A 12,763-nucleotide genomic window follows, 5' to 3' on the forward strand; every position below is an offset into this window, starting at 1 on the left:
AATCTGAACATGACGATTCACTTTTCGACACAAAGTAATTCTTGTTTTAAGAACAATTTTCGCTGCATGAAGCTAGATGTTCTGTCTGTATGCATGAATCTCGCATGTATCTTCCAAAATAGGCTGTTCCCATTGTTAATTTATCATGTAAAAACGAGAGGAAAATATGGTATGATGTTTTTGCAGCAGGGGCTTATTGCAATACAGCAAATTTTATTAGCCCAGGACATAAACTCTAGAATGTAATATCTGTATAGAGAAAACAAGTTGTTTGAGTTTTCGCTTAAACAGTTGAAACTGGCCTAATCGATAATGGTATTCTCACAATGTGATTCAAACTTCCTGTCAATATAATTTCACCGAAGCTGAACTGGTTGGTTGATTGGATCGCATTGATTTCTATGTCCAAGTCCTGGGTTTCTTCCGGGGCTATAGCAAACCAAGGTGGATTCAGGGTGATTGTCGTCCCATTTGGTGGTATGGCTAAGCTGACATACGTCTCTGGTTTGGTTGCTACATTCTTGAAACTCCGCCTCACTGTTACTGATCTTTCAAGTGCAGATATTGTCACTGACGGTAGGTTCAGGTTAGCTGGGAGGCCAAGGGACCGACTGCACCATACTCCAGTGGCAGCTCTGATTGCAAACCGATCAATATTGGGGATCGAGCACAAAAAACTGATGTAATCTTCAAATTCTGCCTCAGGATAAAATAATAGTTGAGGTCAATAGAATTTGGAAGTGGAAGAGAGGTTAATGGGATAGTGACAGGGTTTACCTGATGACAATACTAAGCCTGGATCCATGGCACGACTTGGACTAACAAAGCCAGCGCCAGAATCAAAGTAAGTAGAGGAATACAAGCTTCCAACATCAGATCCTTCGGCCCTTATAAGCTCTCCATTATTATCAAACTTGGAGGCTGTGGTAGAGATTGCGGATGCTATCATTGACGGAGTCCAGGAAGGATACTTTTGCTTAATTAGTGCTGCTATTCCCGCGACATGAGGTGCAGCCATGCTTGTACCAGACAGCAGAGCGAAATTGTATCCTGATTAAGTATTTCGAGTCTGATCAACTCTTGTTATCAAAGCAATCAGAACTATATATGAATGAGCAAGAAGCTTGATGATCATGTTTAATTACCACTCAGAATGGGATCCAGGGCACTCATGGGGCTCCAAGCTGCCCAAATTTCATGTCCTGGTGCAAGAATATCGGGTTTTAGCACGTCAGCAGGGTCCTTGTTAATGTCAATGAAATCTGGTCCCCTTGAAGAGAATCTGCTAACAATGGGTGCTTGCCCACAAAAAGAAGCAACTCTGCCGTCTCCTATAGCAGCTCTTGCATTGAACTCCCTCACGAAGCCTCCTGCATCCCTATATGTTTGTTGTTCATAATATTGAGATACAATCTACAAACATAAGATGATGATTGTCTCATAAGATTGTGCAAAAGCCGGTTAAGAACAAATAGCTAATTGTTTGCTGTGGAATGACAAACTATTACCTTAGCATCTGCTACTTTTGGAATCAAAGTGCCAGAAACTGAATAGGGAATTGGTTGCGCAATGAAGTCACCGTAGCTTGGATTTGCTACTAGAACAAAACCCATGAATCCGAGAGTTCTTGCTGTGTCAATGATGGCTGTCAGGGTGGATGTCTCGTTGGAGAAGCCAGCCGAGAAAGTGCATATAACGATACTACCCCTCACTATATTAGGGTCCAATGCTTCTGGATATTGGCACTCTTCAACATACGGTGGAGTCCTTGGGAATGCCCCTTTTAAATTGACTGCATCCTTAGCCAGCACCAACTTATAGAGTACTGATCCATTTCCTAAACTTGGAGCTAGGAAACAGAAATGTTATCAATTTAAAGATTTCAACGAATCACTGTTGAAAGACTAAGAAAGGATGAAAAAAGAAATAAGTCTCCATTGATTTGACACTGAAACGTTACCTGTTAACCCCACACCTGAAATATTTTGACCATTTCCTAGGAGAAGAGAACCAATGTACCTCCTGTCTATCCTGGAAGAGGCCGCACCGACAGCCCAAGGGCTGTAAGACACCACTGTTGAAGGACCCGGACCCTGATTTCCTGCAGCCTGCACCACGAAAATCGCAGCTCTTCGTGCAAATAACATGGCTATGTCGAACATGCTCAAGAATGTGACTGTATCTTGTGGTGGCTCGTCTAGTCCAATGGAGAGCGTCAAGATATCGACTCCATCTGATACTGCCTGTAATCTCACAAGAAATTAACACATACAGTTATTCTGATTTTTTGCTATCTTTTCAGTAAAATCACCAACCTTCTCCATTTCCGGCCACCTGTTCCGGGGTGGATATCTATTAATATTGTTCATGGAAACACATGAAAAGCTAAAGTACTGTAACAGATCATTGCATGAAAGCATGCATCGTGTTTTTCAATTTTACTGATATGGAATTCAGTGCCTACTTGATCAATGGCTGCAACCACATCCGCAAGCGTTCCCACTGTTGGATAGATAGCCTTGTAAACAGCAATTCTATTCAAAAAAGAAAAAAAATCAATGAATATTGTTAGAATCATATGTTAGGAAGGTAATAAATTACTAAGAATAATCCATTTACTTGCAGCACAGAACTTGAAGAACACACCGTGCACGCGGTGCCATCCCACTGGCTCGCCCATAGTATAAGCCGTTCACAACCACAGGGACCCCAGCATTTCCAGCTGCAGTTGATGCCACGTGGCTAAAAAAAGCACAGTTTTTTATCAGCAGCGTTACAGACCAATGAAGACAAAGTAAATATGTAACAACCTACCAAAAAAGAAGAAAGAAGAAAGAAGAAAGATTGAGCCTTGTTTCATATATACATTTGATAATTACCTTCCATGGCCAACGGTATCAGACGGTGAAAGAATGTCCACTGAAGCGTTGAGAGAAGCAGCTGCTTGAGCTCCAGCTGAGAACAACTTGGCAGAAACTATCTTACCATTGCAAGAAAATGGTGGGAATTCAGGACCCGTCTCGCATGCACCAGAGAAATGAGAAATATTGGACGTGAAAGGATTGACTAAGTCATAAGCAAAGCTTGGGTGTGATGGGTTGATGCCTGTGTCGACGAAACCAATAACAATCCCTTCTCCTGCGTTTCTCTCTCCTCCTTCCTGTGCCCACACTCCTTCAGGTAACCCTAAGAACTGAGGGGTGTAGGTAGTCATCAATTTGGTTCTTCTATCTCTCTCAACCAGCTTTATTCCCGGAGCATGTTTTAGTTTCGTAGCCTGAAAATTTTCCCATAACAATTACCAACTGAGAAAAAATTTCTTGTTTCCCTTGTTCATCAGAAAGTTTCTAAGTGGAAGAGACACTAAGGCCAACCTGAGAAGGTGCAGTGTGGACAGCAAAGCCATTAAGAACGTTTGTGAAGCTGTAGAGCTTGTTATAGCTTCCAGTCTCTAGAGTGCTTTGCAGAACTTGATCGTGAGAGTCTACCAGCTTCTTGGCATGAACCTTGGAAGCTTCACTATTTGTCGATACAGAAAGCAAAAGCTGTGTTAATGGATAACGAATTTGAAGATCAAAACGCCATTATTTTATGCTCAAATGATAAGATTTACAGATAAAATTAACTTTCAATTTTCCTCCAATACGTTAAAGATGAATACGCCGCCTGCTGTTCCAAGAATTAGAAATGGAAAAGAAAAGAAGGCGATGATGCTCTTTATAACCTCTTGGGGTCAAATTTTCTGCCATGTTGGCGGGGTAGACTATCGCCATTGAATGCTACTGCTTCTCCTTCCATTAAAACTAAATATATAGCTCTCTCTTCTGCAAAAGATGCAATGAAACTCATAGAGAGAAGAAGAATTGCAGAGCTCGATGCAGCCAATGCAGCAACCCCATTTGCCATGTTTACAATGAAGGAAAATATGTGAATGAATCTTTCGGAGTGTGCCGCGTGTTTAAATACGAACGGTGATGGAGGTTTCAACTCTTCACAAAATTAAGCGCAAAACGAGTTCTTATCCACAATGTTAACGTGAGTAAAAGCTTTGTTCATGAGCTGTTAAGGGGGAAGGTTCCGCCCCACTTAAGAGAGAGAACTAACGGTTACCTTCCTTTTCTGCTTAGATTCAAAGTTAATGCGGCTGCAATTAAGTATTAAATGCGGTTTGTGCATGCTTTGGCCATGCCATTCACACCGAACCCACCGAGAAAGGCGCAATGCTTTAGAGAAATAACTGGAGAACTATTGGCAGAATTGCACGATTACGAGTCAATCAATTGCACCGCTTATTTTGATCATAATCTCTGCAACTCCCTGGAAATGCTTTTCTCAAGCTCTCAACAGAAACTTTTGCTTAATCAAATGAAGAATTGAATTTGGCTAAGGAATGGAAGGCGATCCAATCCTGGAGTAGAAGATAGTTAGCGCAATGCATAATCAAGAAAGGAGAGCAAAAGATTGGAAAGGTGGTACTTGAAAGTTTTTCCACTGGAAATATTGGTTCAACATGAGAGAACTACAGATCAATCCTCCTGCACAGACTTAATCTCCTAAACCTAACACAGATACAGATCTCTCCATCACATAAGTTACTAACAGCCACCAGTTTGGGCAAAGCACACAAACTCCTGCACTATACAACTCACACAACAACAGGCTACAAGCTAAACCTGCATAAGGAGTCTTCTCCTCTCATGCAACAAAATTTCCCCATGGTTCACTTATCTCTTCCTTCGTTTGGGCTCCACCTGGAAAAGATTGCAAAAGATGAGTACAGGCAGAACCTCAAAACACAATATAATTATTTTCAAAGCAAAGAATTCAGATTAATGGACTTTTCTCTGTATGAAGTGACATTTTTATATCAAAAATTCCCTCCAAACTTCATGTCTAGTATGAGATGATTGCCTACACCTCTCTGTGATGTTGTGCAAGCCCAATTAGCAAAAGTAATAGAGTATGGGCAACAACACAAACCATCTGCTAAGGCGCCAGGTAAAATGTTTGGATACATGTTCGTACCAATCACAGTATTGACCAGCAAAAGACACTGCCAATCCTAGAAATGTAATGAAATGGAAATAATAACCGTGCACACTGCTGGACAAAGACATGGAACCAATCAACAAATCAGGCACATGTGTAGGTATGAGTCAATAATATACCATGAGATATGGCAGGCAGTCAGACCAAATCTATATCAATAATGACTAGAATAGATAACCCTGCCGTATATGAACCCTAGCATTTTATCCAAAAAGCAGTAGCACTGAATAGAAATATAAGAAGAACCTGCATCTAACACCTCCCAGTTAAAAAGCATTGATTAAGGTCTTAGCATTCACTTCATCTTTAAATTGGGTCCTATAAGGTAAAAGCATGTGCATCAATTACCATTCCTTAAATGATCCCCTAGTAAATGAACTTTTCTATCCATTTATAAATAGTAGTACTAACATATACAACCAACATTAACTTAAGGATGTCCAGTAAGTGTAGTCTATATATGCTATACATGCCAATGTTTAGGAATGCATTTTCCAATTCATTGGCTTTATGAACAGCCCTGTAGCCCAGAATATAATTCGGAAGGACATGAGGATAATGGCACCTAATGAAGAATTTGCATGCTACTACTGAATACAATAAACTCAGTAAAACAAACATCCACATAGAGTCCAATATAAACCATATGGAAATCTAATAAGTTTTCAACTATTGTTTCACATTCTGCAAGAAATCAAGAATTCTTGTCATTGTTTCAAACAACTTATACGACTTAGCAACCACTATTTGATAATTGTTATTGGAACAACAATGTATCAATACCCTTTTCACATTGCATGTGGTTTGATGCATGTTTGCATAGGATGAAGATTCCTATTAATTGCTCCTTACATTCATAAACTTCCTCAGAGGATACCAAAAATAGAACCGGCAAACTGTGTATCACAAGGCTAGCAAAAACTGATTTGACTAAAGATATAAAGATAATTGGCCTTGAATCATGAGAAATTGATCAAAAAATGGTCTTACCTTGGCATCAGATGCTGGCGATGCATGAAATCCATTCTGTGATCTTTTGACATCATCCTCAGAACATTCAGAACACACGAAGTGATCCAACTTTTTGGCTTCTTCAATTGTCATGCCCACACAAGCAGGATGATACCTACAAGAATGATGAGGAAAACATTCCAGCAATCATAAAAATTATAGGGCAGGTGGCACCGGTAAATCATTAAAAGAACTATAGAATTAGAACCATACCAGTCCTTGCAGCCCTCACATTGCACCATAAGATCATCAGGGTTGTATGGCATCTCACATTTGCAGTACCTTCAAAACAGAAAGGCCCAGGGGCACCAAGATCCATCAATGCCATATTGTGAATAAGGAATAATCACGTTTCACAAACTAAGAGATCATACTACTCACACAGCAACTCGGTCAGGTGTAAAGGCTCCAGTAGCAGCTTTATACTCGAATCTACAATAGTAATCCTCAGCACCAACATTCTCAAGCTTAGTATAGTTCTTGAAAGAATGAACAATACACTTCCCTTCAATGGTGTGAGCACTCTGCACATCATAGTGGTCAGACAAAAACAGCTCCTTCACTCCATGGAACTGCCTCCTTCCTCCAAGGGACTCCTCAGGACGATAATACCACCGCACTCGAACCTTCACATTATTCCTGCTATCCACTTCAATTTTCTCAATTTGTGCCACATACGGGGGCTTACCGGTGTCCGAAGGACGCATCAGAACACAATCCCCAGCTGCAAAAACATCAAACTTTCACTCTTAGGCATCACAATTTTACATTTCTTATCATCTATCTACACCTCTAAAACACCCTTATATGCATATGCATTGATGTTAAATGCAATTTGATAGATGCATTAACAATCCCCAGTTGCAAAGCCACCACCTTTCCTCTGCCAACAGACTCATATCTTTCCACACGAATGCCTTTGAATCCATTAGACCCATTAACACACAAAAACCCAACTCCCTAAACAAACCAAAAATTCACTTCTTCACCCTCAAAACCAACGTTACTTAACATAATTGAAAATTTCATATCGATAAACACGAAATGCAAAGATTCCAAAATTCCCAGAAAACATTTTCCCACACCACCAAAGCAACTATTTTTTTTTTTCTAAAGGCATAAACGTATACGTAGACGTATATCTACAATGTAAAAAACATGTACCTCTGACAACTTTGTTGGTGCCTCTGATGGTGTAAGAGTCAAGGTCCTTCTTCCCTGGTTTAGGCTTGGTAGCAGAGAGCCCTGGTCTTGTTTTTGCCATGGGAAAGCTAGGGTTTTTCAGCTAAGGTCAAGATCAGGGTTTTACAGGAAAAAGTTGCAGACTCTTTTCCTTCAAAATGGTGAAAAAGAAGAAGCTTTTGAAGAATTAAGGGGAGAAAGAGAGACAAACCAAACCCTAAGTTCCCCTCATGGGAGAGAGCAGAGACAACTCAGACAAAGAGAGTACTCTCTGGAGACTATACAGAGCTTGAGTTACAGTGAATTTTTATTTTTATTTTTTATTCCAACAAAACAATGTGGATAATTTAAAACTGTAATTTTGGTGTAGTAATTCTGATTACCCAGGTAAGCATGGCAGCTAGATTTTCATCTCTCAGTTGTCTTTTTGTTTGGCTAATTAGATATTGCCACGTTCACATCACTGCAGCGAAGGATTGTCTTCATATCCTCTCCCATTTTCTTTCATTTTTGCTGTAATAGTTTCACTGTTGGGCTCCATCTTGAGACCCACACTGTCACATTTCAAACTGCTGGGTATGGAAAGAAAAGGAGGCCCATACTCTCTTTTCAAAAAGATTTATTCCTCTATTTTTATCCGTATGGAATAGATAATACCGAGAATTCCGACCATTTCAAAATGGGGTTCCCTATTTTTTTAATACAAAAGTTAACCACATATTGACATGATCATCCATAGAGAATAATGTTGAAATGAAATGATCCTTTCCGTAAACAGAACGTCTGTTTTACGCTTACAAACCTGAAAAATTGTTAGTAGCTAGAAGTAAAGTTTCTTGCACCTGGTACCATGATTCTACACGAAGTCGGCCCTTCAGGCCCATGGCTTCAACAGTAATGATTGACTCACAGGGGCTAAGCCCCCAAATTCTGTGAGACCTTTGACCTTTCATCGTCACTGGTCCATGTTTCGGGTACTAGGAACAAATGTATGTCGAGGAATGAAGAGTCAGCAGCAACACGTTTCCAGTGGAATGAAGTTCGTGTCAGAAATGCAATGTCTAAGGGCAAGAAAATTTATTGATTGATACCATGTAGGAGGAAAGTTACAAACTTGTCTTAGTTGCCGGAAAGTCGGCAGCACTGTGTTTCGGCTCACCAAATTCGGACTACAAAATTAATTGCTGAATGTGCAATGTTTGATACAAATGAAGTACACATCCAGCCATGCATTTGAAAGTTTTATCATAGACAACATACAATTGTTCGGGCTTCTCTTTTTCTCACCTGCTTCTATCAAAATGAAAGGCTGCCTATTTTGAGAGAAAACTAATGGAAGAAAAGGCACACGATTCTAGTTCAGCGGTTGATTGGAGTGTGCATTCGCTCAACGATCCTGTTAACAGCATCACGGGACATCACTAATGTGTCGTGCAGCAGGATGCCATAGACATTCAAGCCCTGGAAAACACATGCATACCAACTTCAGAAATAGCTTATTAAAGCACTCAAAAACACAGAGCAGTCCCCAAGATTAACATATCAATTTGAGGGAGATACTTAGAGCATTGGAATAAATTTAAATCCAAATCATCAAGATGACAGTGATAATAAAACAGTACTTCACCATGCCATTGTTGACAAAGGCAAGCCAGCAGTTACATTATGTATTTGGTAACAAAGGAAACATTGTATTTTTATTATTAATGCAACTTACAATTGATGGCAGCACATTGACATAATGCAGGTTTTGTGTAGCTAGCTTCAACTTTTCATTTATGGGGCCACCATCCACCAGAAGAAGTTTCTTGGTTTTCTCCATTTGATTTACATAGTTCACAATATTTTTGGTTTTATGAGTAGGGACCTCCAAATCCTCAAAGACAAGAAGCTGTTGAATTGTGCAATATTCACCAGTTAGGTTTCACAACTCAATTAGGACTCAAAAACATTGTAATGCATTCATGCATAAACGTATAAACTGTCATATTATAAAATGAAAATGTACTAAGAATCTGAACTGTTTAATACACAAGCCATACCGAATGGATGGTAATGACTTACCTTTCCTTCTGCAGCACTAGCAGACAGTGCAATCTTCAGTCCAAGACGTCGAACCTTCTTATTCAGCTTAATAGCATGACTTCTTGGCTTAGGGCCATGCATTGTAGCACCACCTCGAAACTGTTATCAATCAATAAAATCAATTAAAGGCCATAGAAAAAAGACTATATAGCTCTAAAACTTCTCACAATCAAAGTGCAGAATAATGACCTGGGGACCACGCAACGTTCCATGCCTGGCTCGACCAGTACCCTTCTGCCGCCAGGGCTTTCTACCAGTCCCACTAACCTCACTAATAGTTTTGGTTGAATGTGTTCCCTGTTGACCATAAAATTGGCATTAATTTTAATGCAATTTATGTTGAACATAAACAGTGTATAAATGTAGAAGAGCAAAATTAACACTACCCCTCCAAATGAAAAAAAGAAGGAAAGAAAAAAAAAGTTCCCTATTCATGAAAAAATACAAGGATAAAGAAGTAAGAGACTAAGAATGTATTAAATTCAGAACTTATAAGAATAGTCTGAAGATTTCATATGAACATCAAGAGGGCCCTACAAGTGTGTGCTTCAAGTTTCCCAAAAGGAGAATGAAATGGCACCTGTTGTCGTTTTGCAAGCTGCCATCGTACAACACGATGGATAATATCCTTTCTAATAGGTACATCAAAAACATCACCAGCCAAAACCATTAAGCCCTTGTCTTCATTATGAAAATTTGTCACTGGAATTACTAGGTCCTGATAAAGTCCTGCACGACAATACACTAAATCAATATATCACTGCTCCATAATTTAAACAGAAAAAAATACCATCAATCTATTTCTGCTATCACTGAAAGGCTTATAAGCTGAACTGATAGTTTAACTAACACAAGAAGCCAAATAGAAGGCAATATAAAACCAATTGCAGATATTCAGGTTCAAAGGTCGCATATGTCAAGATAATTCTTGTAAGCATTTTTACCACAAAAACAATTATATAGTGGCTTAGAAACAGCAACATTAGGCCTCAATCTGTGATACTCTTAAAATCAAAGAAAATTCTACCAGTTTCCTATCAAATTGTATTGGCTTCAAAAACTACAGCAAAATGAGAGTACAACTATCTCACTTTAAAGGCAAGCAGTTACTGTAGATAACGAATATGGTTTCTCTTTTATTATACCTATAGTACGATCTGGTGTAAGTACAGTCTTTGCAGACAGTAAATCAGATGGAAAAGCACTTTCAGCTGAATCAGGAGTCAAAATTGTAGTTGCAAACTTCCGACAAGCAAGGAAAGACAAACCACCCTGCACCAAATAAAATGTAGGACAGGCTCGTTGATAAAATACAAAACAGCCATGAATGAGAAGAAACAAGGGATTAGCATGTTAAATGCATAAACACAACATCACGATCAACAATGGAAAAGAGACTAAAAGAGCAATAACAGATTGAAAAAAAGAATCCAGAATTCCTATGATGTCTAGAGTAGGTATTTACCCTTCAACAGATACAAAAAAAAAAATATCCCTGCTTATTCTTCTAAATTAATAACAAGGATTTAATCGTTAACTAAGTAATCTAGATCCCTCTTCCTTTTTCCAGCTGCCCAACTGTTTATTACATAATACAATGCTAAATATCCTTTAAAAATAAACAGAATGAGCACATACCTTTGAAAAGCTAAAACATTCTGCATGAGGCAAGTTATCCCCAGAAATACAAGCATTCAAATCTGTAAAAACAAATACCAAGTCAAGTATGCAATCAAGATGAGCAAAATAAGAGAGTTTGACATGTTAGTATATTACTCTTACCAGAAGCTTGAAACGAATGAGATGGAATAGTTAGAGAATCCCAGCGAGCTAAGGCAGACAATGACCCAAAAGAACGTAAAATCCTTCTTGAGATCGACAAAGCCATACTCCCAAAACAAGGAACTACTTGATCAATAGCAGCAAGAAAAACTCACCTGTTCATAAAAAATCCGAACTTCATCCGGTTTATAAACTTAACTCAAGATTAAGTTCCATAAATTTAGCCCAAAATGTTAATAATACATTCATAAACCCATTTAAATCGAATACTTGCATCTAACACTGCGAGCACAATGTGTTTGATAAAATTCCATATACCAAAAACTAGGGAAAAAATAAAAGCAGCTATAGTTTCGTGAGGTCACATGAAGCTACAATAAAACCCAAAATGATGAGCAATTCGATTCAGTTGCTAATCAAATCGTTAAACATCTATAAGTATAAACTTAACAAATCCTTAATGTAAAAACGGAAGAAGCAAATGTGAGCTGAAAAGAGAAGTAACCATGAGGACGGACGTGGCAGAAATCTTGCCGTCGAAATCAGCCCGGAAAACTTTGGCCGTCGATCGTCCCGCCAGAGGCCGCCGATCTTTAAGAATGGAGGCAAAGACAGCGTGGGTTTTAGTCGCATCGAGAAATGAAAAACCCCTTCTCGCTCCTTTTTTTTTTTTTTTTTTTTCCCTTTTTCTCCTTATTTTTCAAATGTTGGGCCGAATCGAATTTTCGGTTTGGGCTTAAGTCGAAAGTTCTTAATGACATGATTTGGGCTTTTATTTAGACAAGCCCATTACATTAGTGAATGAATAATTTTATTTTTCTTTTTTACAAGATTTATACATCTATTTATTAAATAAATATGGCATGTAATTTCTTGAAAATGTCATAAACCTTTTTGTATATTCATGATTTTATTCCTTTTTTATTGCTAAAAAATAATTATATGTTTTTTTTCTGAAAATAAATTATATGATTAAGGGTTTGTTTGGTAATAAAAAAAAACAGAACATTTTTTCAGTATAAAATATTTTACAGAAAAATTTAATATTTTTATTATTTGGATAAATTATCGAAAATATTTTCTATCGTTTGTATATCATGTGGAAAATATTTTTCACCATCGCTAATGAAGTTTTTTAGTATTAAAGATGATAAATAGGGCGTCATTTGATTTTTATTAATTTTGAATCAAAATAAAAAATAGAGATGAAAATAAATAAAATAAATAATAATATTTTTAAAATATTTAACCTCGTATATATAACTATACGTAAAAAGAAGCTCATGCCTTATCTTTACACCACATCTGTGTGAAATTCCATTTGATTGACATGTTGTTGACCCACTAGATTGAAATAGTGGAAGCAGGATAGATGCATGGCCTATCAACCTGGCAGTAAATGCTGTTAGTTGCCTCGCACCTCTTTTGCATCCATGCGAAAGTGGACCATTTGTTCGTACTATTAGTATAGAACCCGATGCTTTTTTACTGGTAAATTATCTTCTTTTAAATGAAAAATAGTTTGCAGCAATTAAGTTGTTTGAATCCGGCTAATGATTGTTTATAGATACCAATTAAGCATGGTCGTATCTGAATATTTTATTTAATAATTAATATAATAGAATCATTTATACAATTCTTTAATTGTTATACA

General features: G+C 38.0%; 3 protein-coding genes across 4 annotated transcripts; all 3 read right to left on the reverse strand.

Annotated features, from left to right (window-relative positions):
• Positions 1-24: 24 nt before the first annotated feature.
• On the reverse strand, positions 25-3,909 carry ALE1 (PA-domain containing subtilase family protein). The gene is made up of 10 exons (XM_007026115.3): positions 3,725-3,909; positions 3,375-3,519; positions 2,880-3,277; positions 2,647-2,742; positions 2,465-2,534; positions 1,961-2,243; positions 1,509-1,849; positions 1,146-1,413; positions 778-1,050; positions 25-696 (listed from the first exon to the last, which is right to left on the reverse strand). The coding sequence occupies exons 1-10, from the start codon at positions 3,904-3,906 to the stop codon at positions 284-286; spliced, it is 2,469 nt and encodes an 822-aa protein (XP_007026177.3). The 5' UTR covers positions 3,907-3,909; the 3' UTR covers positions 25-283.
• Positions 3,910-4,461: 552 nt separating this feature from the next.
• On the reverse strand, positions 4,462-7,491 carry LOC18597221 (chromatin remodeling protein EBS). Its single transcript, XM_007026117.3, has 5 exons — positions 7,225-7,491; positions 6,442-6,784; positions 6,274-6,342; positions 6,040-6,175; positions 4,462-4,751 (listed from the first exon to the last, which is right to left on the reverse strand). The coding sequence occupies exons 1-5, from the start codon at positions 7,322-7,324 to the stop codon at positions 4,725-4,727; spliced, it is 675 nt and encodes a 224-aa protein (XP_007026179.1). The 5' UTR covers positions 7,325-7,491; the 3' UTR covers positions 4,462-4,724.
• An 813-nt stretch (positions 7,492-8,304) lies between these two features.
• Positions 8,305-11,770, reverse strand: LOC18597222 (Ribosomal protein L4/L1 family). 2 transcript variants are annotated; one of them, XM_007026120.3, is made up of 9 exons: positions 11,615-11,770; positions 11,110-11,264; positions 10,966-11,027; positions 10,473-10,599; positions 9,908-10,056; positions 9,517-9,624; positions 9,307-9,426; positions 8,960-9,133; positions 8,305-8,703 (listed from the first exon to the last, which is right to left on the reverse strand). In XM_007026120.3, exons 2-9 carry the CDS (start codon positions 11,213-11,215, stop codon positions 8,602-8,604), a joined length of 948 nt encoding a protein of 315 aa, XP_007026182.3. In that variant the 5' UTR covers positions 11,216-11,264; positions 11,615-11,770; the 3' UTR covers positions 8,305-8,601. The 2 variants fall into 2 exon arrangements, with proteins under 2 accessions (XP_007026182.3, XP_088663187.1); XM_088807061.1 differs by having other exon boundaries at positions 11,110-11,284; positions 11,615-11,757.
• Positions 11,771-12,763: the final 993 nt, after the last annotated feature.

Source organism: Theobroma cacao, chromosome 6, assembly GCF_053813885.1.
Source record: "Theobroma cacao isolate CCN51 chromosome 6, ASM5381388v1, whole genome shotgun sequence".
Classification (NCBI taxonomy): domain Eukaryota; kingdom Viridiplantae; phylum Streptophyta; class Magnoliopsida; order Malvales; family Malvaceae; genus Theobroma; species Theobroma cacao.